Source organism: Cyprinodon tularosa, unplaced genomic scaffold (genome assembly GCF_016077235.1).
Source record: "Cyprinodon tularosa strain WSP-4 unplaced genomic scaffold, ASM1607723v1 ctg102, whole genome shotgun sequence".
NCBI lineage: Eukaryota > Metazoa > Chordata > Actinopteri > Cyprinodontiformes > Cyprinodontidae > Cyprinodon > Cyprinodon tularosa.
The window spans coordinates 1,181,560-1,209,116 of NW_024037805.1; the positions used below are offsets into that span (position 1 = coordinate 1,181,560).

At 39.2% G+C, this 27,557-nt stretch overlaps 1 protein-coding gene across 1 annotated transcript; it reads right to left on the bottom strand.

The window, feature by feature from the left end:
• Positions 1 to 70: 70 nt before the first annotated feature.
• Positions 71 to 26,348, bottom strand: ncstn (nicastrin). The gene is made up of 17 exons (XM_038279504.1): positions 26,245 to 26,348; positions 24,435 to 24,536; positions 22,186 to 22,309; positions 16,441 to 16,562; positions 14,935 to 15,080; positions 13,348 to 13,492; positions 13,093 to 13,205; positions 11,282 to 11,434; positions 11,084 to 11,188; positions 9,830 to 9,907; positions 8,198 to 8,367; positions 8,014 to 8,116; positions 7,728 to 7,826; positions 4,151 to 4,238; positions 3,690 to 3,853; positions 3,138 to 3,350; positions 71 to 1,100 (listed from the first exon to the last, which is right to left on the bottom strand). Exons 1-17 carry the CDS (start codon positions 26,300 to 26,302, stop codon positions 978 to 980), a joined length of 2,106 nt encoding a protein of 701 aa, XP_038135432.1. The 5' UTR covers positions 26,303 to 26,348; the 3' UTR covers positions 71 to 977.
• Between the last annotated feature and the right edge of the window lie 1,209 nt (positions 26,349 to 27,557).

The following is a 27,557-nucleotide window of genomic DNA, read 5'->3' on the forward strand; positions in this document are numbered from 1 at the left end:
GCTACTATCAGCTCAGTTCTTTTTAACAGCTTCAACATGTTGCAACACATCACAAACCAAACTCTGGGAATACACTCTGGGAAAAAAGAAAATGTTTATTTATTTTGTCTTCAAGACCCCAAAACCTTTTTATTCCAGCCATTCAATTGATAGAATTAAATAAAAACTTGCATTTTCTGCATAATGCTTCCAAAAATGATCCTAGGACTGAAAAAGAGGAATTGTGGGAGTGCAGAGAGTACCAGCACGTTTTCAGTGTTAAAACTCTAAATTTCTCCCTAAAAACTTTCCTACTGATATTTTCCAAATAAAACACTACATAAACACGTGCTGCACGACAGTTTACATTTCCTACCTTTCCAGGTCAGTTTAAAGCGTAAATAGGAATTTTAAAAGCTGATCATCGGCTCAAAAAGTGGCTTTTTTTTAATCATTACAGCTGATTGATAATTTACTTACATTTACACAGAAGATAGCTTCAGTATTGCACATACATCGCAATCCCCGAAATTCAGGCTCTGAACTCGCACTCACACACCCGTGCAAATGTTCACCCACTAGATCAGGCAGTCCGAATGTTTCTCACACACAATCGCTCAGAGACACAGTAAACAAAAACATTCCTCCACGTTAAAAAGTTAGAGAAATGAAAAAAAAAGGAAATTCCAGAGAAATATGAACATCTTGTCCGCTGACAGGGCCCCTCTGGTGCCTGACCAGTGTTTCTGACCCTGAGGAGTCCAGATCCATCCAGTCCACTCCGGTCCTGGCTTCCGACCTCACCGGGGTGAGTCCATGAACACAGAGTGGGTCTTAGAACCGGCCCGACTGCGCTGCTGACTCAAAGCTGTCTGTGTACCTTAATGTGCCGAGTTTTAAAGTCTGCTTGGGACAGAAGTAGTACTAGCGGTTGTTATAGTAGTAGTAGTAGTAGTGGGGGTTGTAGTGGTGGCAGGCCGGAGACGTCTTCCTGTGGATCAGTAGGTGGCGCTGGTGGGCTCCCGCCCTGAGCTGAACAGGATGTCTACCTTGGAGCTGATGATGTACGTCAGCAAGAGGGACGTCAGCAGCACGCCGATCCCCACGCCGAGCGTCAACATCTGGAGGAGAAAAGCTTAACCTTAGAAAACTTTATCAACTCCTATTAAATGTTCTAAAGCCTGGTTCTGCTGGAGGTTTCTTCCTGTTAAAAGGGAGTTTTTCCTCTCCACTGTGGCTACAAGCATGCTTAGTGTGAGGGATTGCCTTTGAATCAATGATCCGATGCAATCAACTGGTTTTCCTTAGATAGAAAACTGTGAATCAATTTGGTTGAACTGTAAAGTGCCTTTAGATGACATGTTGTGAATTTGCGCCATAGAAATGAACTGAATTGAATTTTTCTAAATGTTTACATCTAATGCAGGCTGATTCTGGAGAAATGGCATTTAAACTTTTATTTAAAGGAGGCCAAATATGAGGTTAACTCTTAAATTCTGCTCTGAAGAGAGAACATCTGGCTGACGAACTCTAGGATGCTTCAAATTAACCGTCACGTTTTGCCCCGAGACCCCATTTAAAATTCCACCTCCAGTGAAGTGATAGCAGAGATGAGGGGCCCTCATTTAGTTCAGCACGATGCTCCGCTGAGCGTGCAGAGACTTGAAGCTCCTTCAAGAAACACGATCCATCTCTGTCACATCTGGACAGATTTACGTTTATTGCTGGAGTGAAGTAATGGCTGTTAGTTGAGCTCTGCTCTGCTGCAGGAAGGCTGCCTCACAATAAGCCAATGACTGGGTGCATTTGACACACCGCTGCTTAATAAACAAAGAGGTGATATTAAACAGCCACTTTTAGATCATTTCCAATGTAAAATTAAAGACTTTTCCACACTTTTATTTCCAGATTTATCCGGTAGTTTTCCTTATAGAAAACACCTTTACTATGAGTATAATCCACAAACTGTGGCTTTTTTTAACCAATTAATAATTAGATAGCAAAACTTCCTTAAAGTAGATTTTAATTTTTTACTAAAAAGGTAAAACTAAAACTTTTCCACTTGAGAAGTAGAGCATATTGACAGACAAAGCGCTTTTTTTTTTTAGAACTTAGGCCCCGTCCACACGAAGTCAAACCCTGGCCTAAACGCACAAATTTTTCACCAAACCAGCCTCTCATCCACACGAAGCCGGCGTTTCGGGGGTCTGTAAACGATCTTTTTTTTATTCAGCCTTCAGAGTGGGAAGATTTTGAAACGCCGTTTTCGCGTTTCCATCTTTACGCTCTAACCGCATATTTTTTTTTACACGCATGCGTCATAGCGGCGCCTCTAAACACGCATGCGCGACCAGTATCACAACAACAATGGCGCTGCTAATGCTACTCACCCTGCTGTCGGGCTTACAACAGAATCTTCTTCTTCTGGAATATCTCCAGGAAGAACAGAGCAATATCGACGACATAGTGCATCACCTGAATTTGACTGAACCACGAAAATGGACCCACAGGGCAACCATGTATAAATATTAGTGCGCATGCCCAACATTTCGTCGCTTATTTTTGCTTTGGCACCACAGCGCCACTTACAGGCCTGGCATACATTTTGCAGCGTTTTCATGCATTCGTGTGGACGCTCACATTTATTTTACGTCTCCGTCTTTACGGCAAACGTTTTGGAAAATATCAGCGTTTCGTGTTCGTTTTGACTTCGTGTGGACGGGGCCTTAAATGCAAATGTGTTTGGTGTAATTACTGCTCTAAGTGAGTCGTTCTGTAAGTTAAAGGTATGTTTTAAAGTCTCTATCCTCCAGTTAACAATTAATCGATTACTAAATTAGTTGGAGATTATTTTAATAATCGATTAATCCGATGAATTTTTTCAGGCCTATATGGTATATTTATACATTTTTATCTGTTAGTTAGAGAGAGAAATAAGTTTGATCTGATATCTGAGACAAAATACTTTAACTAATTATGATCCAAAATAAAAAATCCAGTGTTTACAAAAAATGAACTCAGAAGCATCAAAGTCTAAGACGTTAATCCCACCAGAAGCCCAGCAAAGCACAATCTCTGCAGCTACTAAACAGGAAGATTAATCCATAATTCAGAAACTGCAGGACAGATGGCTGCGGGACGAAACCTGACCGATTTACCTCCAAGTCATGGCTGGCCACCAGGAATATGCGTCCCTTGATTTTCTTCCACCTGGACTCCGTCCATGTTGAGTAAATACTGGAGGTGTAGTCCTCGAGCTCGAAGGCCGGGGACAACGCTTTGGACCACGACACGGTGGAGCGGATGCAGAAACCCTCCCGCTGCGTGCCGTTGGGAGCTGCTGCCCCCTGAACCCAAAGGTACTTGTACAGCTGAGGGGGAGGGAGGGAGTTAGAACAGGGGGGGTTATAATCTAACAGTTAAATAAAAACTTTTGGATGATGATGCTTTTATTGTTATTTTCAAAGCGTTCATTTTCAAACTTGGTTAAACTTCATAACAACCTTTAAATTTAGCTGATGGCGTTTCTTCAATTAAAAACAAACATTATATTGAGTTAAAATCAGAACTATACTAGTTTCTACATATTTACCATCCGTTCTTATTATCTATACTTTTACAAGCTGATTACTCTGATTGATTTCTGAAAAAGTAGCATAAATAAGGCCAAATAATGAAGATGGTGTCATAAAGAAAGCTGGAGATCTCACATGTTGGCTCTCCGTGTCGTCTTTGTTCTCTCTCTGGTTCCTGCAGTCCTCCTCTGTGACGTTGACCGTGATCCCAGTCAGGTTAGCCAACATTTGCTTGACCAGAAGAGCCGGCAAACTGGTTTGGTCCAACACACTGATATAGAAGTTTGTAGTCTGGTTGTCTAACAGAAAAGACCAGCATAAATATCCAAAGCCCGATCCAAAGTAGATCACTTATAACCCTTTAGATTTCACATCCCCTTAAACTGTGAACCAAAAGTCTCATTTTTTAAATTAATATCAGGGTTAAATTACACAAAAATTGACTCAATTAACCAACTGGCTGACTTCTGAATGTAAAAGAGTTCTATTTTAGCACTGAGACGTCAGATTAAAACAAACTAACACCACACATGAACAAAATGTAAAGCAAGAACAGCTTTTTGTTTGTTTCAGAAAACACCCCAAAGGTAACTTACTTAGATGGCCCACATGTTCTGGGCTGATTATCTCCTGGATCCAAGAGTTATTTGATGATATGAGGAAACTGTAAAGCATTCGGCTCACCTGGGGAAAGAAAAAAAACAAAACTAATAAGCTTTATACAGTTCTTATGACTTGAGGAAACATGCTTCTGACAAGCAACCAAGAATTTATTGTTACAGGATTTATAATAAACCAGAAAGGCTTTGATGAAAACATCTGACTTTAGTAAAAGAATCCCAGCATAACTTGGAACAGAGTATAAAAGTTGATAAAAATGTTGCTCTCAACCAGCAAACTGGATTCTGGTCAGCAGTATGTGATCCTAAGGATAAATATGTTTGGGATAATCATCCTGAGCTCACCAGCCTCTTTGTAAAATGGCTGAATTAAATCCTTCAGAGAGACACAAAAGACTAACAGCAGTTATAAATGATAGCAGTTAATGTTGCTGAGCTTTTAAGGTGCAAAATAACTTTCACACAGAGCTAGGTTTGGATTAATCATTGAAATAATCCAAAACCTATCTTTTATTAACTTCATTCTAGGCTTTACTGGCCTAAAATAGGAATAACTTTAAAGAGCTATATGTACATCTAGAAGCAACATAAAAGCTGAAACATTAAAAAAAAAGTATTTTTTATGGCAACCTCAACATAAAATAGAAAAATAATATCAATAACAAAAACTGTAAACATAAAGAGTCTAAACTTCATTTCCAACAGGGCAGACATTTATTATTTAGAGTGTAGAAAAGCAAAGCACAAACACATTAAGTCTAAACTATAAAAAAGCTATGCTAACTTTACTAAGAACTGTTCATCTTAAAGGTTATTAAACCTGTAGAGGCTAAAACTACAGCGCTCAGTGCAACTTATTCAAAAAATAAGTGTCTAGTTTCTTAGAGACCGACTCGGTTCTTGTTCTCTGCGATGAAATCAAAAGGTTAGAAATAAGTTGGATGTAAGAACAACAATAAATAAACGATGAGTGTAAGTTAATTAACCTAGCTTGTATGGTGGTATAAAGAAAGACAGAGTTTAAGCCCAGTTTACACAGCAAGATTTTAAAAAGGTCAGTGGTTTTAAAAACGAGCCCACATGGCGATAAAAAACATCTGAGATAAAACGGGTACAGCTCTACAGGGTGCAAGCACAACACGTCACACACCAGCTGATTTTAACCAGAAAAATATTAATAAATAAAAACAGCTATGTTTGCATTAGGGGTGGAATGGTTCACAAAATCCACGATTCGGGTTCACGGTTTTGGGTCACCGTTTTCGGTTCGGTATATGTTGATAGTTAGCCTGACATGTTGGTCATGTTGCTGTTAGCATAAACCAAACGTGTTGCACAATGCTTGCACACTGTTGCACTTTTATCCACCACTTTCTTTCCGCCGTCATCGTAGGTCACTCTAAATGCAAAGTGGTCCCATACAGCAGACCTATAAAGTGCTGCTGGCGCGTCTTCCAACTCCTGTTCTTTCCCACTCGCCATGCCCACAACTGTTTGTTTTTTTCTGCTTCGCTACTTCTTCTTGTTTACTACTGGTGGTTGGCTTTGGTCTCAGTACCGCCACCTTCTGCTCTGGAGTGTAATCGCTTCGCCTATGAGAAAAAGGAGCAGCGCATGAACCGAACGCAACACACGTGAACCGAACCGAGACAGTAGAACCGAACGGTTCGGACGGTTTTCATAAACCGTTCCATCCCTAGTTTGCATGCACAAAACCCCCCCCGATCCGATCTAAACCTTTGTTGAAATTCTAAATCTCTGTTTAAAGAAGCACTAAATAAAACGATCCAGTCATAACGAGTGTACAGGGGACGTGCAGCTGACTTTAGCCAATCATGTGACACCCGGGACTCCGCCTCCTTGGAAAGCAAAACAAACTTTACATATATAGAAAAAGACTAACAGCCATGGCAGTTTTCCCCCACATTACCTTGAAAACACCAACAAAAACATGTTAATCTCGTGTTTAGCATATGGGTGTACCAACCGACAAGGAAGAAAGGGCGCCATCTCATTCTATCGCTTTCCTAAAGACCCAGAAAGGTGAGTGAAACGGGCGTCTGCCGTTAAGAAGCAGCTGAAACCAACTAGCAGAATTTGCTGCAAACAATTTAATTGAATAGAATAGAACAGAATAGAATAGCATAGAAAATCCCTTTATTGTCCCACAGTGGGGAAATTCTGGGTTACAGCAGCAAAAAGATTATAGAAAAAAATGGTCACACAAATTTGGACCTTAGAAAGAGAGTTAAAAGATAAACGATAAAAAAAAAGTATTTTAACAATTTAAAACTGTGCACCTGGAGAAAAAACAACCTATATACAGTTGTTAAACTACAATTTGGTTATAGAGATTAATTTAATTTGGACAGCTGTGGAAATTGCCTCTGACGCTAGTCAAAAAAAAGGTGGAGAGTTTTATCTGTTACCAGGAATTTATAGCTGAATAGCTGAAATGCTAACTATGATTATAACCCAAATGCACAGTACGTCCACCACGCTTCGCTCCTTTCGCTGCCATGGCTCAGAACTTTCCCCTGCTTGGTTTACACAAAATAGCTATAGAAATCTAAACCTTTTAAAACCTTCAATGTTTTTCCTGAAAAGTAAATCTGGTGATTCAGCAAATAACTATTCAAGTGGTGGTAGATGAAGTCAGGGATGTAACGATGGCAGTCATGAATCAGTGAAAACAAGCTAGCTTATAGAGATCCTGCTCTGCAACAAGAGAACTTTTTGCAATTTAGCAGCTTATTAACTCCCTACCTAAAAATGTTGAAGATATTTTGGCGATGCAGGGTTGGCAGATTCTCCTCCCGTTTTGGATTAAATCTCTGTATTAAACATCTCGCTGTATTATTGCCAGGTATGCAGGTGCTTTATAGGTCGTCCAGCATGGTAGCGTTAACAGACATAGGTTATTTGATTGCACGTCCTCTATACATGTACCACGGTTTCGATCAGATTAAATAATTTTAGCATAGATAGAACTGCCTAATTTTTCCAGAAAAATTGCACAATGCCACTGACATTTCACGCATGTTAGTGGAGATTATTTTACTCCAAAGAATGGACATGGACACCAATCAGGAATGGTGTTCAGCAAACCTCCCTGTTTAGGAATAAAATATATTTCAGATCGGAGTAAATAAGATTAGAATCTGATCAGGCCTTCAATTCGATTATTGGTGCTCATGCTAACGGCTAATGAGATGTTAAGACAGGACGTCTCACAGAATCTTGTGAAATAAAAAAGGTGTTCCAACGACAATGTCAACATTCCAACGAGGAAGAAGCAATGGAGATACTTTGAGGATTAATTCTGACAAAAAAAAAGTACAGTAAGAGAAGAAGTCGGTAGACGTTGTTTTCTTTTCCAGGAGCTGCTTTCTGATTGGCTGCACGTCACTTTCAAAAGGTTTTATACTTAATTTGCAGTCTAGAAACACCGCAGGACATCAGCCCAAGACAATCCGATATGTCGGACTTCCCCTATTGGCGATGGGATCGACCTGCTATGTGAACCAGGCGTCAAGGTAGATCATAGCCTTACCGTCAGCTCATCTGCTTTAATGGTGCTGATTTGGCTTTTTTCTCCTCCAGCCTGAACAAAGAGAGCTCGAGCCACGAGGGTCGCCACCTCAGTCAGAGACTAACGAGGAATCAAAGAACAGAAAATAGGTTTAAAATGTGATGGATGGATAAAGATGGGTGGATAGAGAGATGGATAAATAAATGATGGAGTAACAGAAAGATTTAAAGCTCAGACAGTTTTTGTCTTTGATCTAAACTACAATCTATAGGGGAAGAAGAAGCCATTCTATCATCTATATTTCTACCTTTGCAGTGTCTGAGATGTGGTTCAGCTGCTCCTCAGGGGTCAGATCAGGAGGGAACAACAGGTTCAGGTATTCGGGGTTATCATACATGCTTTGGTAATACCTGCACATAGACACCAATCAGTACCTTAAACCAGTGGCAGAAACACCACAGTATTCTGGGTCGCGTGTTTTTAAAAGTTACTTGTTGGTGAAACTGGAGCTGTGGTCCTCAATGACGACACCAGGGAACGGCCGGGCTAGCAGGAACCTGTGGAAGGACGCAGGAGGCAGCGGCTGGGTGGCGGCGGGTTCCTCCACAGAGACGTTCGAACCGTTAGCAGCGACCTGCAGGTTGGTGATGAGGTTCTTCACCTGCAGCAGATCAATTAAAGGGAAACCACTGAATTCTTCCTTAATCCAACAACAAAAAGGGATGAAAGACTTTATTACTGATTAAACACTGAATAAATAGATAGAAATATGAAAATAGATTTCATCTGAAATTCATTGCCACATTTCAAGTGAAATTTCTGTGCTCGTCTTTATCTTATGCTTTCTACTTTAGTAACTATTTATGTCCGTCTAAAAAATAAAGTTACAAACAGAAACATCACCGCTGTTGAACGTCTGCCAGACCTTGAACGGAGCAGACAGACCGCTGCACGCTAGGTGCACAGATCCTGCTGACTTCTCCTTTAAGCTCCTTTAAGCCGGGCATACACTGTGCGATATTTACAATTGCTGCACGCAGCTACAACTTAAATTGTACGACAAAATAGCATGGTTTAAAAATGTACAGCTCACGATGTATGTTCTCACATTGTGCGACATTGGAAAAATTCTTGCACGACAAAAAGGCAAAGAAATCGTAGTGTATGCCCAGCTTTAGTGCTTATATCCCTTCTTCTATATCCCTTTTTGTAAATAGGCTATTTTAATGCAGACAAACAAATATACATTTCTTTAATTTAATTTTTTTTTTTCATGATATAAATTTGTTTCCACTTTTCAGCCACTTGTGCTGCAAGTATAAAACGGTCACCAGGTCCTAATTATGAGTGAGTTTTCTCTGCAGCTGTCATCTGTGAGTTTAAAAAAAAAAAAAGATCTGATCTGCTATCAGCTAGAACCTCAGAGCCAGAACCCACCATGTTCCTACCATGTTTTAGACTAAAAGTTCCCAGACCTAAAAGGTTTTCTGTCGTTTTTTTAAGTATGAATGTTCAATGTGCCTTTAAACCTCTTTATAGAGTATCTCTAGTTTACGCTGCCAAAAAAATATTGATTTAAATATATAGTGGGTTTCCATACTTACAAAAAAAAAATACTTCAACAGCATAGTGTGATAAAAATGTTTTTAGATGATGACAATAATCGCATCTAAACACATCCTGTGAACAATTACAACAGCTTTGTTTACCTTTTTTTAAACTTCCCCTCAGAGGCCAGTCTTCTTCTCTCTAATCTCACTCTTAGGCCTGAGGGGGGAACTTTAAACTGCTACTACTAATGCTACTAATGCTTCTGTCTCCTTGAACCCCAGTCTGCCTCAGCAGATGGCCGCTCACACTGAGCCTGGTTCTGCTGGAGGTTTCTTCCAGTTAAAGGGAGTTTTTCCTCTCCTCTGTCGCTACAAGCATGCTTGGTGTGAGGGATTGCTTTCAAGTCAATGAGTCGATGCGATCAACTGGTTTTCCTTAGAAACCTTTGAATCAGTCTGACTGAATGATCTGGTGAGCTGTAAAGTACCTTCAGATGGCATGTGTTGTGAATTGGCGCTACATAAATAAAGTGAACTGAATTACTACTGTATGTGAGAAGCAAAGAGCCAAACCTCTTCCTCGATGCTGCTATTTCTCCTAGAGACAGGATCTGTGTGGAGCCAGAGCTTGGAGTTGGAGAGCAATCCCACCTGTAAAAGGAATTCAAATGAACTCATGATTTACAATAATTAAGATGAACAAATTACAAATCCCCACAAGTAATATTAAATAAATGAATATAGATTTTCTTTTTTTAATGCAGTGTTAAAATGGCCGCTGTTCTGTCAGATCAGCACCGTAAAACCGATCTAGAAATAAGTCACCATTTCTTAAATTAAGTGTAATCACTCTTAGTTTGAGCAGGTAAATAAAATAATTTCCAAATTGAATGAGGATTTTTAGATAGTATGTACTTAAAATAAGACAATGTAATTTTTTTTCTAGTTTTAAATGTAAATTGTCTGGTATCATTGGCAAAGTGTCTCACTTACATCCTCAATTCAAGAACAAATGCACTTATTTTAAGATTTCGATTTTTTCCAGTGAGCATACCCCGTCAGACCAGCATACCCATAGTAATAATGCACAAAGGGAACAACTTTAAACAACTTCTGTTACATTTTCAGATCAGTATGACAATCGGACAGGTTAGCTGCTATGTCAGGGTGTGAAGTAGAGAACACAGAAGGTGAGGCTGTCTGTGTTTAAAGCAGTTTAGCTTTAAATCTGTTTACCTCAGACTAAAACTTTTTGTTACATAAATAAGCTAGCCTACTTGACTTTCAGTGTGCTTTTCTGGTAAGTTTGTGTGTTTACCTTCAACTACAACGTTTTGTTTATCATATCACGCATGAATAAAGTAGCCTAGTAGACTTATAGTGTCAGACGTATAAAAATCTGGCGTCCTGCGCATGCGTATTGACTCTGGGTATGCTGATCTGACAGAACACCGGATAAAGATCATATTCAAAACTAATAAGTGGATTAAGAATATTTTGGGTTGGACTGGGAAATCTAAGAGAACTAGACACTAGCTGCATTTCCATTAACCATTGAATATCACAAAAATATAATTATGAAAAAGCTGAAGGAAACTGCAATTTTGTAAAAACTCCACAATTTTGCAATATAAAGTTTTTACAATTAAGTGAGGTGTTTTTTTTCGGTTGCAGTGAAATTGTTATAATTCACTAAACCGCTATGGAAACACTTTTTTCACACCACAAAACCTTTCTGCCTTTTAAAAAGACGAAGAATAAGACGAGAAGTCGGTGCGGCATATTTGGAGAAGACTGACTTTAAAAAATAAGGCTTCAAAGACAAACCTGTCCAATCTCCAGCACTGAGTGAATGTTGTCCAGATCAATAGGGAACTGATTCCTCTCCATGTCAAACACCATCCTCGAACTGCCGATGTAGTCAAACGTTTCCTGTGGGTAGAGGAGATCGTTGTTTCAAGTGGACAGAGTTGCAGAAAGTAAATCAATGGGGTTATATTTGTTAAAGACGGCCAGTAAACCGACCCCATGGAAGAAAGTGTAGAAGATGGTGCGGTTCAGCTGAGCCTCCTGGGTGGCGTTTCGTAGAGCGTGAGCAGCCGCCAGCAGGGTGACGAGGCCTGAGGCTGCACTCTCTGCTCCGGGGGCGATGTCAGAGAAAAAGGACCGGCTGTCAAGCTGAAGACATGAAAGGACAGGAAACAGCCGTCAGGTGACGTATTTATTTACATCAATCAATATGTGGCAACAATCTTCTATGTATAACTTTGAAAAATGTGGAGAACTTATGTTATGAGGGAGAATATTAATGTTACCATAAATGTTTTTGTTCCACTGCAGCAATTATTTACAATGGAACGCCGAAAAGGGATAAAAGATGTCATCATTAAAAGTGCAAAGTCACGTTATATAAAATGTTTTAAATCTATATGCCAGCAACTAACTCTGGTGGAATAAAAAGTTCATGTCCTGCTGCTGCTTTATTTGTTATTTTGTGTTTAATGCATTGTTTCTGCGTAAGTTGTTAGTAAATAAAGCCATTTGTGTTTGTTAACAACAGATGTAGGACAGTGCACATTTGCACAGAGGGTAAACAAAGAAGTAGCTTACAGCAGTTAAGCTATTAGCACCTCCAAGGGTAAAGAAACCAAAACGATTTGATTTCAGAAGGGATGTCACTTGAAAAGCACACGTAGAGCTGTATGAATGTTGAGGTTCACTGAAGCGAGAGCTAAATTTGCAGAGGCGTTCAGATGTAGCTGCATAGCTGATGAATGCAAACGTTATTAGGGCTGAAACAATTAATCAGATTAATGAAATAATCTTCAACTAATTTATCAATCGATTAATCGTTAACTGGAGAGTAGAGACTCCTGAACATGCCTTTAGCTGACAGAGCGACCCATATAGGTTCCATATATATATTAGGTTCTAGGGAGGGATCACTAGAACTTAGAGTTGCTGCAGATCACTTTATTTAATCAATATCGGCTGGACCAAGCCGAGCCGTTGCTTTCCAGCGAGGCACTGCAGGACAGCCAGGCTCTATTTACAGCCTCACCATTTGGTTTTCTGGTAGTTCAGCAGTACTGCCAGCAGATGGCGTAACATCTGTTTATATCTGCCCACCACCTGCGGTGCTGAAATCAGATTTAGCCTAAAAAATATCTAAACCCCATCATGTTGGATGCTTGGTGTATATAAACTTATTTTATTACGATCAAATGTTTTTTAATCTTCTTGTCAGGGCAGATAATGTGACTGCATCTTTAAACCAGGAAGAATATTTTTATTCACATTGATTTTATAGTTAATTTCACCCGCTACCAGTTGATTTCTGATGTCATTTAGTCCTCAATGCAATGCAAATAACGACTTTCCCCTTTTCTTATACTTCTTTTTTTTCCTAATTAAAAAACAATGAAATTCACAAACACTTTTCCAGAGTTTTAACATTAGATTTTTTTTGTGATGTTTTTTCCTCACTATTCAATGAGATTTACATTTAAAAATAGATGTTTGGACGTCCTAAAGGTTTTTATTACTTGTATTTATAAATAATGCAATACAGAACAAGCTAAAAACACACAAAAAAATTCAGATTGAAATAAAATGTTTTAAGAAAATCATCAAAGTCATAAACCTTCAGAAGAAAAATATACATCAGTGTGGGTTAAGAATTTTGAAAAGGACAAACAAACGAAGTTGCCATCATATGATTAGTTTATTTTCTCGCATCAGCTTAGGAACATGTGCTGCTCTGTTTATGAGGATCTGAAAATTCATTTCTTATCATATTTGCTTTAAAAAAATCACAGTAGATAACCGATACTCACCCTGGCTGATGCGATGACCACGCTCTCCCCCGCCTTGTGGCCTTTCTCTGTGGTGTTCAAAGGTTTAACTGGGGCCCAAATATTATAGTCACTCAGCGGATCACAAACCATTTCTGAAAGATGAAGCAGACATAAAAATAATACATTAAAATGTATTACAAACAAAAAACAAGTTTCTGAAAACATTTCACTACATAACGAATGAACCGTCAGTTCATTTGAAGTCGTTTCAGTTTAGTGATGCTGTGGGATTACCTGGGCTAATGCTGAAACTGATGCTGTTTCTCCTCATGCAGGTGGCCGTGTTGGTGACGGCAGACATGTGGGAGAAAAGCTGCATGGCACACAGAGGGTACTGCGGGTCGCTGCCGTTCAATGCGCGGTTGTGGTCCATGTAGCACTGAGAATCAAGCAGACACATGCAATAGTTAGTTCTTCTTTAAACAGGGGTCTGCATCTTCAGTACCCTGCTGGCCAAATCCTCCAACCTTGGTATGCATCCCTGCTCCATCGCACAGACATCAGACGGCTAAATGACCTCCTGTTAGCCTGGTCAATTACCCATTCAACTGATTCAGGTGTGTTGGAGCAGGGATGTATGCAAATGTTGCAGGAGAGAAGCTCTCGAGGACTGAAGTCATAGCATCTTTAAAGACTCCAATCTTTTTTTAGTCAGCTAAAAAAAAAAAGGTAATATCTGCTGAAAAAAGCTAAGGGGCATCACTGTACATCAAAGTTTATAATCTTTAATCCAAATAGCTGCCAAAAGAGGAGAAAAATAAGAGTCTCCGTTTCCAGAACAAATTTTATTTTATTAACCTCACTACAAATAACTTTAAGAAAACATGCACATTTTGTCGTGGAAAAAAAGGGCTTCCATAATCCAACTGCAGGGACCTACTGGCAAAATGAACATTAATAAATTTTCCATATTTTGCTATATTACAACTAGGGCTGAAACAATTTATCTGATTAATCGATTGAAACAATTGTCAACTAATTTAGTGATCGATTAATCATTTACTGGAGTTTAGAGGCTGTAAAACATGCCCTTAGCTGACAGAGCAACACACTTTGAGCAGTAATTATACCAGGACTGCAAAAAAAAACCCCACATATATGCATTTTATTTAAGATAAACTATAATTTTTGTTTGTCAATATGCTCTATTCAGAACTCCTCGAGTGGAAAAGATTTACCTGGTTTAATTTCACAAAAAATCTTTAGGAACCTTTGGCTATTCGAATATTAATCTAAATGACAGATTATTAATTTGGAAAATAATCATTAGTTGCAGCCCTTGTTAGAACTATTTCCTATAAAAACCAACAGGAAGTTGTTTATAGCTGTCAAGTTGGGGGAAAATTATTTTTTAAATGGGTTTTAAACAATAATCTTACAGGTTTTGCGTCTACGAATATTTAGTTCCTTTTACATCGACACCTTTAAATAACAACGTGAAATGAACCACCTCTAGAAATTATATTTCTGTAATGTTTTTGTAATGTTTCACTTCTTGCATGTGTTTTACTTTCCTCTTGACTTCTGATGGTCTCCGTCTCGACCGCATATGTGTTCACTCTCGTCTCTCACAAATACTGAAGACTCAGAATTTCATTTTAAGAAAGTAAACTATGGAAATCTAAAATATCCTTGATTTTTTTTCCTTCTGCTGCAAAATATTATGTAATAATTACTTATGATTTATTTTTTCTACTGCTGTCATTTATCCGCCCAGCTGCTAAACATCTGATCTTTTATAAATTGCGTAATGGGAGGAAGGGTTTGGGTCAGATTATCCAGTTTCTGTCCTAAAAACAAATAAACGTTTGAAACCTTTACCTGCCGTATAACCTGTGTGTCATTGTCGTCTTTAAGGGAGAAGATGGGAAAGTCAAAGTCCTCGTAGGACAAGCCGTTTCCGAGGGGGTTCCACTCTGTTGTGTTGCAGTGGGCCAGACTGGGACCATAGTTCTCCGAGTACACGCCTGGGAAGAGGAGAAAAAAAAAAAAAAAAAAAAGAAGGATTTTGATCCTTGTTTGGAATCCTGTTTGGATGCCTTTATTTGCTTGTTGCTTTTAGCATTAAACCATCAATGTATTTATTACTAAATGACACAACTTGTGATGAGAGGTCAGAATCCTATAAAGTGGAAGGGCTCACCAGATGTTAACTGATAAACATCCTCCTTTTGTATTATAATTCTTCTTTATTTGATCACCTGGCTTGATATGATTGTGTTGATGTGAGGCTTTAAATATGTCTGTTAATTTTTGCCGGCCGATGAAGACATGTGCTGATTCCCAATCTGTGTACTTGTGCGTCATCATTCCCAGTACTGTTCCAATTCACAACAACAGCAGACCGAGAACGGACAAAGTCCCCGGATGTTGTTCTCGCCCCGCCCTCTTTACCCAGCATGCATCAGAGCAGACTGGTCCGTTCTTGAGATTGACAGCTGTCCCAGCATGCACTGCGGCAGCAGCAGTCACAGAGCTCAGAGTATTAAAGGGGAACACCGTTTTTTTTTACATTGGGCCCTTGATTTTACGGTACAGCCAGGGCTAATCCCTGCAGCAGCCCTCTCTCGGCATAGCCGTGTGTGAAGTAACACTGGATCTAATGGCGTTTTTTTTTTTTTGTGTGTGTTATTTGGCAAAACTACTATTAACTATATAACTATTATTCACCCAATAAATGAAAAAAGTCAGAATTTTTTAATATTATCTAGAGACTATTAATAATAGGAGGTGAAATGCAGCTCCAGACAAGCCGAGCGTGTGGTGACGTCATGACTACGCTTCTGTTCCAATTGACCCATATTTATGCTGCGTGCTCCCGTTCTCCCCGAGTCCAGACTTTCGTGTGTTCTTCTCAAGAACAAACTTGGAGAGGACACAGGTCTGGAGTCCATACTCGCGTTGTGAATTGAGAAACGGCCAAGATTTAATGTGAATATCACATTGTATGGCGACTTCCTTTAATTTTATTTATTTACTTTTTGTTTGTTTGTTTGTTCCTGCTCCGTATCCCATACTCATGTAAGATGATAGGCAACACAGAGTACAATTTGTGAAAACACAAAACTAACAAAAATGTTTAAATAAAAATGTATCTAATACATAAGATTTGTTCAAGGAACATACCTCATCGTCCAGCTGAGCATATAGTGCATAATGTCATTAACTACAAAGGGCAACACCTTAAACTGAACTTTGGGATCATGTTTCTCCTCATGTTTACAAAATATTTGTCTCAAACAATGAGGCCCAAAGTATTCAGCATTACAAATCTTTGCCTTCAAGCATTCTCTCTCTCCATCTGTTTCCACCCGACTCTCCACCCACCTGTGTTCTCGTTGGGACATTTAGTGTGCGGGGAGAAGCCCTGCGGTGGATTGGCGCTGGGCTCCACCACAGCGACGCCAGCCACCCTTTTGGAGCCGCTCTTCAGCTTCATCATGATGGATCTGAGGGACGGGAATTCAACAACGACAACAGGAGTTAAACAATGAACCGATGCATCTCAGAAAAAAAGTTCATTTACGTAGGTTTTCAACTAAGTGAAAGAATGAAATCTATGAATGGACTGCAGACAAGGCCGCACATTTCAAGCATTTTATTTTGGTTTATTTTAATGCTCGTAGCTTAAAATTGGTGAAAGTTTAATAACTAAACCAATGACACTAAGCAGGAAGTCGCCTAAAATGAATGTTAAAGATGCTTGCTGTGTACGGATGGTTGTATCCGAGCTTTTCAATAAAAGGTTTGGTGTAAGGAAAAAAGAAACAGTCGATAAAAGTGTAAAAACAGCAGCTTTGAGAATATTTGTTGGAAATACAGAGATAAAAGCCCCTACAGACAGACGTATGAAGAGACGGTCTAAAATGTGGCGCTCATGCGTTAACATCTGACCTACAGACAACGACCAGAAGAGGTTTGAGGAGAAAACCACTGAGCTGTTGCTCAGGTGAGAGTCTGTTTTATATTTCATTTCAAAATAAGATTTAAAGTCTGGAGGAAAGGGAGAGGTTTTCAATCCAAGCTGTTTTAATTGGAAAGCACAATTTAACCGCAGTTTTACCAGGTCCAAAGTCAGGAACCTTTAGAGCTCTTTATAATCCAATCCCTTCTTTAATGACCCAAACCTGAACAGATGAGCTAAAGGACACAATAACACCAACCTGGGCTTCCTGAACAGCTCAGCAGAGCAACATCCAGGCACTAAGAGCTTCAGCTGTTCACTACCTAGATCAGGGTTGCTCAAGTCCAGTCCTCAAGAGCTTCCATCCTGGAACTTTTAGAGCTACGTTCCCACGCAACCTGAAGTGACCCAAATCTGTTTTTTCGCCCATATTTGACCTGGATCTGATCTTTTCATGACTATCTGAACAACATAGAGCTGATTTTTTCCAATGCGATCAGGTCATTTGGCTACGTGGGCCTGAATCCGATACAATCTGATCTTTTTAAATGCGACGCAGAAGTGGCAAAAAAACAACAACAACAATGATGGACGATAATGCGGAGGGTAGTAGTTATAATTAATTATCTTGGAAAGATTTAGTTTTAAGGTTTTTAAGGTTGGGAAAGTTTGCTAAATGTTCTCCAGCACTACCATCCATCTTTACTTCCGTAAACACAGAGCATGCTTGCTTGTGATGTCATTGCTTCCTCTACTGCGCATGCGGGACACTTGCGTTGTATGACTGCAGTTCACTCAGGAGATCACATACAAGTTGCATATATATGGAAATGTGAACAGCAACGCAAAAAAATCAGAATTAAGCATCAAGGCCTGCAGTGTGAACATAGCCTTTGATGTATAATTTCTCTAACACATCTGAATCGAAAGGATCAATCCCCTCATTTAGCCCAGCTGAGGCATGGTAAGGAGCCACTCATCAGGTGTGTTAAAAATGGGTTGCATCAAAAAGTTCCAGGATGGTAGCTCTTCAGGTCTGGACTTGAGCAACCCTGACCTAGACTTTTAGGATTATAATGATAATTAAAGCCACAAGTGGCATTGCGCGGCCCTCGCAGCTCGCACCGCCTGGTATGTTGCGATCGCTGGAACCAAGCGACCTCCACCTCCACGCTCCTTCCTAGCCTGTGCTCCTGCTCTTCAGCCTATACCTGCTGCTGCTTCTCTTTATCCTCCCCCTCCTTCTTATTCTGCTGCTGCCACTGTTTCTCCTCCACCTGCAGCCTCTCCTCCTCTTACTCATCCTCCTGCTAATGCAGCTTCTCCTCATCATCCTCCTGCCGCTGCTTATCTTGCTGCGTCTCCTTCTCCTCCTCCTGCTGTTGCTCTTGCTGCATCTCCTTCTCCTCATCCTGCTGCTGCTCTTGCTGCATCTCCTTCTCCTCATCCTGCTGCTGCTGTTTCTCTTCATCCCCTGCCTGCTGCTGCTTCTCCTGATCCTCTTCATCCTCCTTATCCTGCTTCTTTTCATCCTCCCCCATTCTCCTTCTGCTGTTTCTCTTCCTTACCACCCTCCTCCTCCTTGTGTTGCTCATTCTCCTCATCCTCCTGTTGCTCCTGCCTATCTTCATCCTTCCCCTCCTTCTGCTGCTTTTCTAAATCCTCCCCTTCCTTCTACTTCTTCTTATTATCATCCTAATCATCCTCCTCCCCCTGTGCTCCTTCTCTTCATATTCCTCTTCCTGCTGCTGCTCTCACTGCGTCTCCTACTGCTGTTTGTTTCTCATCCTCATCATCCTTCTCCTCCTCCTAAAAGCATGGCTTTGTATGACTGGAGTTAACAGTTTGATGCTTAGCCACGCCCACATGCTTCCATGTAGAATAATAATTTTGATAACTTTTAAATTGCTATGACTATAGTCCATGTAAAGTTAATTTGAAGTCTCTAACTAAAAAAAAACCAAGAGCCCTTCACTCAGATATGTCATGACTTAAAAAAAGAAAATGGTAACTTTGATCCAAAATGGCTGACTTCTTGTTGGGTGTGGACCATGGCTTTAATTGACTTTTTTGAGCATCCTGTTGCGTTATACAGATTTAATAATCCTTAATAAAAGCAGGGCCTGAGGCAGTTTAGTCATACTCTAATGGCGAGAAGTCTAATTTTGATGCTTGGCCATGCCGACATGGTTTGTCACAGCAAAAATCTTTTGATAACTTTTGATCCCTTATGTCTTAAGTCTAGGCTCAGCAAGTTAGAAGTTTGCAGCCCAATCGCTCAAGGAGGAGTTAGCTAACATACAATATAAAGATGAAAAAGCTAATGATGGCTTTGATTCAAAATGGCGGACTTCCTGTGGGGTTTAGACCATGGCTCCAATATAACTTTTTTAGGTCCTGATGGGTTACATATGTGTACCAAATTTCATAACTCTCATTAAAAAAATGGCCTGGGATTTGCATTGTGTTTCATAGCAAAGGGACCACATTTGACACTTGGCCACGCCCACATGCTTTGATGTAGAAAAATTCCTTTGATAACTTTTGATCCCCCGTACCTCAGCTCAAGGTGGAGTAAGTTTGAACTCTGTAACTCAAACGGTCTAGGAGGAGTTTGCTCAAACAGGTAACGAAGGTAAAAAAGCAAAGTGATTGTTTTGATTCAAAATGGCTGACTTCCTGTGGGGTTTGGACCATGGCCCCAAGAGGCTTTTTTGTAGGTCCTAAGGGGTTACATAGGTGGTCCAAGTTTCATATCTCTCAGTCATAACATGGCATGGGGCTTACCCTTTGTTTCACTGCCTAGTGACCAATTTTTGCGCTTGGCCACGCCCACATGCTTTGATGTAGAAAAATTCCTTTGATAACTTTTGATCCCCAATGTCTCAAGTCATTATACAGTGAATATAAAGTCTGTAACTCAAAAGCTCTAGGAGGAGTTCGCTCAAATAGGTCACGAAGGTAAAAAAGCAAAGTGATTGTTTTGATTCAAAATGGCCGACTTCCTGTGTGATTTGGACCATGGCCCCAAGAGACTTTTTTGTAGGTCCTGAGGGGTTACATAAGTGGTCCAAGTTTCAGAACTCTCAGTCATAACATGGCACGGGGCTTACCCTTTGTTTCCCTGTCTAATGACCAAGTTTGACGCCTGGCCACGCCCACATGCTTTGATGTAGAAAAATTCCTTTGATAACTTTTAATCCCCAATGCCTCAAGTCAAGTTGGAGTTAGTTTGAAGCCTGTGACTCAAAAGCTGTAGGAGGAGTTCGTTCAAATATAGAGGCTATAAAATGCTAAATTACGGTGAAAATTTGAACTTCAATCCAAAATGGCCGACTTCCTGTGGGGTTTAGACCATGGGTCCAAGAGGCTTTTTTGTAGGTCCTGGGGTGTGTAACAGGTGTGCCAACTTTCATAATCCTAAGTCATTGCATGGCTTGGGGCTGGTCGTTTTAGTTTTTCTAGGGGGCGCTGTATAGAAAGTAAGCCACGCCCATCGATTATTGGCCTAGATTCTTGTGTGGGCTTGGACCAAGTTCCATCCTAGTGACTTTGGTGCAGATTGAAGGATCTATGAGGAGATGAGAGCCAAAAGTATGGTCACGGCGAAACGCCTGACTTTGCCAGGTCACCATGGCAACATCATTTAACTCAAAATCTTTGTGCTTTAAACGAAGTTAGACCAACATGTTTTCTATCATCTGACAAAGTTTCAAGGTGCTGGTGTTTAAAATGACTGAAAGGGACCCTCCCAAGTGAAAAAAGTGACTTTCTTCCCTTAGGGGGCGGGACTTAGATGATGTCATCATTTGACCATCCAGTATGGTCAAGCACCCAAAGGGGCTCCTTACTGCCAAACTTGGTTTGATTTGAATTTTTTTTGTAAAAGTTATTCAACTTTGAAATTCTTCAAAAGTAGCCTAACTTTGGGGCCCCTGGGGACCCCTTAAACATGCTCAAAAACGAAAACCTTTGATAACTTTTAATCTCCAATGCCTTAACTGCATAATTACCGAGTTTGAAGCCGATAGCTCATTATCCCTAGGAGGAGTTCGTTAAAGTTCGACATGAGCGAAAATGAAAAATGGCCAAAAATCGCACTTTGACCCAAAATGGCTGACTTCCTGTGGGTTTTAGAGCATACCTCCAAGAGACTTTTTTTCATGATTTGAGGAGATGTACCTGTGTGCCAAAGTTCAGATCTCTGGGACTTACAGTTTCCCCCAACTCACGTTAGGGGGCGCTGTGGCGTAATTTGGGGGCGGCCATTTTGGATTCCATTATAGACCGGCTATTTCACGCGGGGGACAATTTACTGCCACGTTTTCCTGAGTTTTTGAATATGCGAAGTCCCTGTAAAATGCGTTCGAAGTGAGAAAAGAAAAATAATAATAAGAAACTTTCGAAATACAATAGGCCTTCGCAGCGCTTTGCTGCTCGGGCCTAATAAATAATAATAATTCAACTTTACTGATCTCACATTGGAGAAATGTACCTGTGCATTTAATCCATCCCCTTGGGGAGCAGTGGGCTGCCATCGTGTGGTGGAGTGAGGGTTAAGGGTCTTGCTCAGAGTCCCAGAGTACAGGCTGCGGGATCAAACCGGGTAGTTTTTTGTTTGTTTTTTAAGCTTTTGTTGTCATTTATTAGGGGGATTTACCCAGAGTGTCAGTCTGTGGGAGTGGGGCTCGAACTCACAACCTCAGGATTCCAAGCTCTATGCCCTAACCACTAGGCCGCCACTCCCCTCAGAGTGGAAAAAGTTTTTCTTTTACCTGCAACCTTATCGGAGCACAGGCACACTCCTCTGACCACTAGGCCAACACTTCCCATTACGTTTGTGACATAACAGAAACAAAATGATTTTTGTTTCTTTCACATTTTAATTTCCAAAAAACTTATATATCTTTGTTCCCATTGGTTGAAAGTCATAATCATCAAAAAGAAAAGAAACAGACGCTTAAAGGATATGAATGCAAACTGAAAGAATAATTTAATATAGCTACATGCACCTACAGTATGTAAAGGTAAAAAAAAAAAAATTTTATTTTGCCATGAACGATTGTTTTAGTTCATTTTATTGATTAATCTATTTTATATTTGGGAAACTAAACTTCTAACCTCTAGCATCGTTACATCCACTGCTGGATAACAGCTGCAAACTGTACCTGGTAAAGAGTGGAGTCTCCAGAATGACCATGTAAGGAGGGTGGAGACCAGAACGAAGCACCAAGTCCAGGTTGTCTTCTGACTCCAGTACATGAAGAACTCCAACATCACCTGACAAAGATGCTAAATGAAGAGATGAGACTAGATATTGGTACCTAATGGCAGACGAACACAGTAAATGTCCTGGAAGTCGACCTTATCCACAGAATGTCTATTTATCAGAAAGGTTTTAGTATGAAGCATTTAAAATGAGGCAAATACAAGGTAATTTTATCTGGTTTTTATCCTCAATTATCTACACACTGTGGACTGCATGTTTTATATGGACATTTCAACTTTACAGAGTTTTTTCTAACCACATAACATGCATGCTAGTTACTAGGTCTAAAATGCCTGAAGAAACAAGAACAATATAGTGGTAGTTATTTAAAAACCCTCAAGTTTTAGGCCTGGATGAAAAAGACAAATATTAATGACAGGCGACAAATATTGCTTCTCTGCGTCACACGTGTCCGACTCACCGTTGTTTATCCATTGGAGATATGGTGGAGTTTAAAAGGAACTTTGTCAGAGAGGTTCTGATTTTTTATATTTCTTTAAACACTGTTTATTAATTTTTGATCACTGATCCATGACTCATTCCTAAGAGGAAGTCATGGATGTTTTAAAGGATTCTGATTGGCCGACAAGTTTTGGTTCTAAAGTGGCCCCTACGCGTCTGCTGAAGTAAAAAAACTAAACTAAACAAAAACGCACAATAGTGTATTTCTGTGAGTTGGTATGGAGGAAAAATTTACTTAAAAAAACCTCCCAGATGTTAAGTGTTGTTTTTAAAAGCGGTGTACGGTAGATTCTTTGTCTTTTAATCCCTGCTACGTGTGGTTTAGGCAAAACAGTTCTGAAAGAAAGCAATTGCATCAATAATCCCCAAATTGCCCAAATAAGACAGAACTTTTAAACACGTTTTGGGTCCTTGTACCATTTAGTCTTATTTAGTTCAAGATTTTACAGTGATATAATTCAATTCAGCTGAATAATATACCAACAATTCACAACACATTATTAGGATAAAGATTTTATAAAGCTTATAGTTAGAGTGGCTCAGGTTATCCTGAGCTATCTCTATAGTTATGCTGCTATAGGCTTAGACTTCTAGAAGACATAGGGACTCCTATTTCATAATTTTTTACTTAATTCTATCTCTAGTCTCCTACTCTGCAGGATCTGTTAGTTCAGATCTCTGTTAGGCTCTCTCTGCTTTTTCTCATAGTAGCTTCATCTGGTCTGTTCCTGTTTGGCTTTGACTCCATCCTTGAGAGAAACATCAGCTGTGCTGCTTCCATCAACACCCTTGTTAATAGATGTTGGAGATCGGCCTGTTTTCCAGTGAAGTCCTGTTTCTCTGACTGTGACTGGCTGGATGTGCTCTCTTCGTCCTCTGGCATGGGAGCTGGCTCGGAGCTCGTCTGCCTGGCTGTGTGTTTCCTGGACGGGGCCGCCTTTTACAGCTGCTATTTCTATCTCTGCTTCTGTCTCCTTGAACCTCAGTCGGCCTCGGCAGATGGCCGATCACACTGAGCCTGGTTCTGCTGGATGTTTCTTCCTGTTAAAAGGGAGTTTTTCCTCTCCTCTGTCACTAAAAGCATGCTTAGTGTGAGGGATTGCCTTCAAGTCAATAAGCCGATGCAATCAACTGGTTTTCCTTAGATAGAAAACTTTGAATCAATTCATCAAAAGTGCCTTAAGATGACATGTGTTGTGAATTGGCGCTATATAAAGAAACTGAATTGAATTGAATCAAGAGACAATTAGCCCAGATCATACAGTTAGATTGGTTAAAGTTTTTTTATTTAAGGAAAACCATGTGATTGCATTGATGACTTTGCAGAATTTGCTCCTCCTGTATGAGCTTAATTGTAAATCTTGGCTTGCACCAAGCAGCCTTTAGCAGAGTTGAAATTGCTTACATATAATTATCAACGTTTACATGTAAAAGAACACCACAGAAATGTTTACACCTTTAAACCTTAAGATTTGAAGTGCATTGTTTTGTTCTTCTCCTGAACAAGGCAATGTATTGTTGCTTCTACTGGTTATACATTTAAAAAAACACCTTTATGAGTCAGTGATTCACTTGAAAAAGCAAACTTTAGCATGTGGATGTGGACATGTGGACAGGGGAAGCTTTTTGTTCGCCTCTGCCCATCGGAAAACTCTGAAAATTAAACATATGCGCAGTTATACTCACACTGGCAACCTATTTGATGAGTTGCATTAAGAAGTCGTACGCAAGGCATAGTGTAGTTGAGATTGATGTAAATCTTGTTTTCCATTGAATTGCAACTGACATCTAGAAGGAAGGAAAGAAAAAAGTAATAATCAGAAAAGGTTAAATTAAAGGACCTTTTATTTATCTCTTTTTAAATGCATTGTAAGGATTTTAAGTGATATATGAGGTAATGCACCAGTGTTACATGGACAAAGGTCATATAATACTTTTTTAGTTCTACTGAGCACTCAAAGTGCCTTACAGTACAGCCATGTTCACCCTATAGCAAGCACTAACACACACACTGGTATGCAGATCGGAAACATGTGCCTTGCACAAGGGAACATGAGAATGCGGCAGGGGAAGGCTGGATTCCATCCTAATGCAAGGCGGCTGCCCTCAGACAACATCTAAGTCTAACAGCTCAAACTTTCTTCAAATAAGTCAGCTATTTGATTTAAAAATTGGGAGTGAGGAGTAACGGTTTAAAGTGAACATCACTTAGAAATACTAACACTTTTACACGCTTTATCATATTTATTAATACACATTAACTTCTGGTAAATAATTTAGGTATGTTTGCTATTTGAATAAAAAAATAAACTATTCCCAGAATATTTATGAGATTTTCTTTTTAAAAATCTCTAAAGGGCTGAAGATGGTTAGGGGGGATAACCATATTTATTCTATAATTACTAAATGACATAATTAAGAATACATTATGAAAAGAAAAGGGATTATCTTCCATTAAATTGTGTATTATTTTAACTTATAAATGTGGATTTGTTTGTTTTTATGTGTGACAGCGGGATTTCACTCAAATTAAAATAAAAATGAATGTAGGAGTTCATTGTGGGACTAAATCTCCACCTTTTCACTGGGGGAAAAAAAATCACGAGCAGTCACGCTGATGCCAGGCTACAACACACTGAAGTTGGCTTCCGGTTCGGAGGTGTAGTTCTTTTACTTTGATCCACCTTTGATTTGATCAGCTCAGGATCAAAAGAAGCTAATTAAATGGTCAAACCCTATGTTTTACAAATAACGGATATTTACAGAAGTACATTTTCCGAAAGGTTTACCCAGTTTTTACTTTTAGATTTTGAGTCCATTGTTTGAAGTTCCTTTTAAATCATGATAATAGCTTTGAAGGAAAAGCACATCCCTGTTTTACTAAACAAGGATTTTCTTTTTAAACTTTATTAAGGCTGGGTTAAGTTTCAAGCTCCATAATATGCATTTAAACTCAATCTGTCATACAGGATAGCCTAGCCTTCAGATTTTACAATCAAAAGTCATCTGGTTTGGTGACAGACTGATTAAAATGTTTCCAGATGAGATAAAAAAACAATAAAGAACCATAATAAATTTGATTAAAATAATTAAAAATTAAAGTCTAATAACTTTAAAAACACTAATATAAGCCTTGTTTATAACCAAAATAGCCTTTAACCGGTGCACCGAAAAGTCAACCAACTTCAGCTTTGTTTTCGATTAACCAAGACAGCTGTCATTTAATAAGACAATATGTCATTATTTTCTGTCTTGGTCTCCATTCAGAGGTATAAAAGTTATTCTCAGCCATGAAGGTCTTTGGTAAACCTCCGTAAATGATCTTAAAATGCAGATTAAACTTCAACAGGGCAGCTGTCGCTACAGCTAACAAGCTTAGCATCCAGCTAGCTACGGCACAGAAACATCTACCTAGCGAGCGTAATAAAAGAAATTGACATTTATAGTTATACTGGATATGTGGGCTCATAAGCTCAGAACTAATTGTTAAACTTACCAGTGAAAAACAAACATATAGTCAAATATACAATCCAGTTGTGAGACAGCAAATCCATCTTCCTGGTTTGAAAAGCAGAGAAACAGCGAACTATGATCAGGGAAACATCCGCTTCCGGTTTTTGGTTCCGTGTTAAATCAAAAAATAGCCATTTCCTCTATTTATTTATTTTTTTTGCCCCATAAAGCGTAAAAAAAAGGAAAAAAAAAAGAAAATTGTTAAATATTTTTATATTTTAGAGATTGTGAACCTGAGCTTTCCCTGCAACACCACCTGACAACAGAGTGCTCCCTTGTTTTGATGTCCCCTATGGCCCAGCCTTAATGTCCATCTTCAAGAATCCAATTCTACATTCACGTCCCTCTTTAACATTTTAATAACCACAGTATAACAGAAACAAAACAACACGATGCAGTTCTGTTCATAAACAGGAGCTTTATTATAGTTTCAGATGCAATAGAACAGTTCCACAGACTTTGAAATATTTATTTTGAGCTCAGACAAAGTGAAAAGCATGTTTTATATATAGGATTTAAGATAGGAGTAAAGGGTTGACACAGCAGAACTAACAAGAAAAAGCATTTTTATTTCTATCAACATGTACTGTAAGCAGATTTAAGTTTATTTCATCAGTATTATGTTGGATGTGTTTTGCAGAACATCTCGCCTTAACGAAACTGGAGTGGGCTCACACGCAGACCAATCACATCCTTGCCAATCTCAGTCACCTGAAAAATAAAATTAAATCACAGAAAACAAGATCAATACAAACTGATTAAGGAACTTAATCGAAGCTTGTCAACACTTAAAATTATGTAATAAGTATTGCCGTTTATAAATTTAGCAAACTAAACCTGTAATTATCAAAAAAACCAATACACCAAAAAATACAAAACCAATGTTTTTAAATACGTAAATCTTTAGGTTGCCCTTCCTAAATGGACTTCTGTATGGCTCTACAAAACATCTGTCATAAAACTTATTGCTGTAAAGTCTTAACGGTGGCTTTTCTGACCCCTGGAAACAGTTAAAAAAAACTCACTGAAACAAAAATCAAAGGTTTATAAAAAACCAAAAATGTATTTTGGTTTTTATGGCAGAATATGATCCGTTTCTAACGTAAATGCTAAACAGTACTGTAATAATCTAGACATTTGTGTGAAATAAAGGAAATTTAGTTAACCTACATGTTTTCCAAAATTTTCTCAGGAATTCATGTAAACTAGTAAACATTAATCAATCCTGAATCTTAAAATAATAAAATATTATATTAACCGTGACTAACGATTGGCTTTTTAGAAATGCGTTTTAAA

Excerpts from the sequence above, each read along its gene's own strand:
- ncstn (XM_038279504.1), bottom strand. The coding sequence starts at position 26,302 with ATGGATTTGCTGTCTCACAACTGGATTGTATATTTGACTATATGTTTG. Across the intron at positions 24,537-26,244 it reads TATATGTTTGTTTTTCACTG|ATGTCAGTTGCAATTCAATG; the intron begins GTAAGTTTAACA and ends CCTTCCTTCTAG. Across the intron at positions 1,101-3,137 it reads TGGCCAGCCATGACTTGGAG|ATGTTGACGCTCGGCGTGGG; the intron begins GTAAATCGGTCA and ends TTTCTCCTCCAG.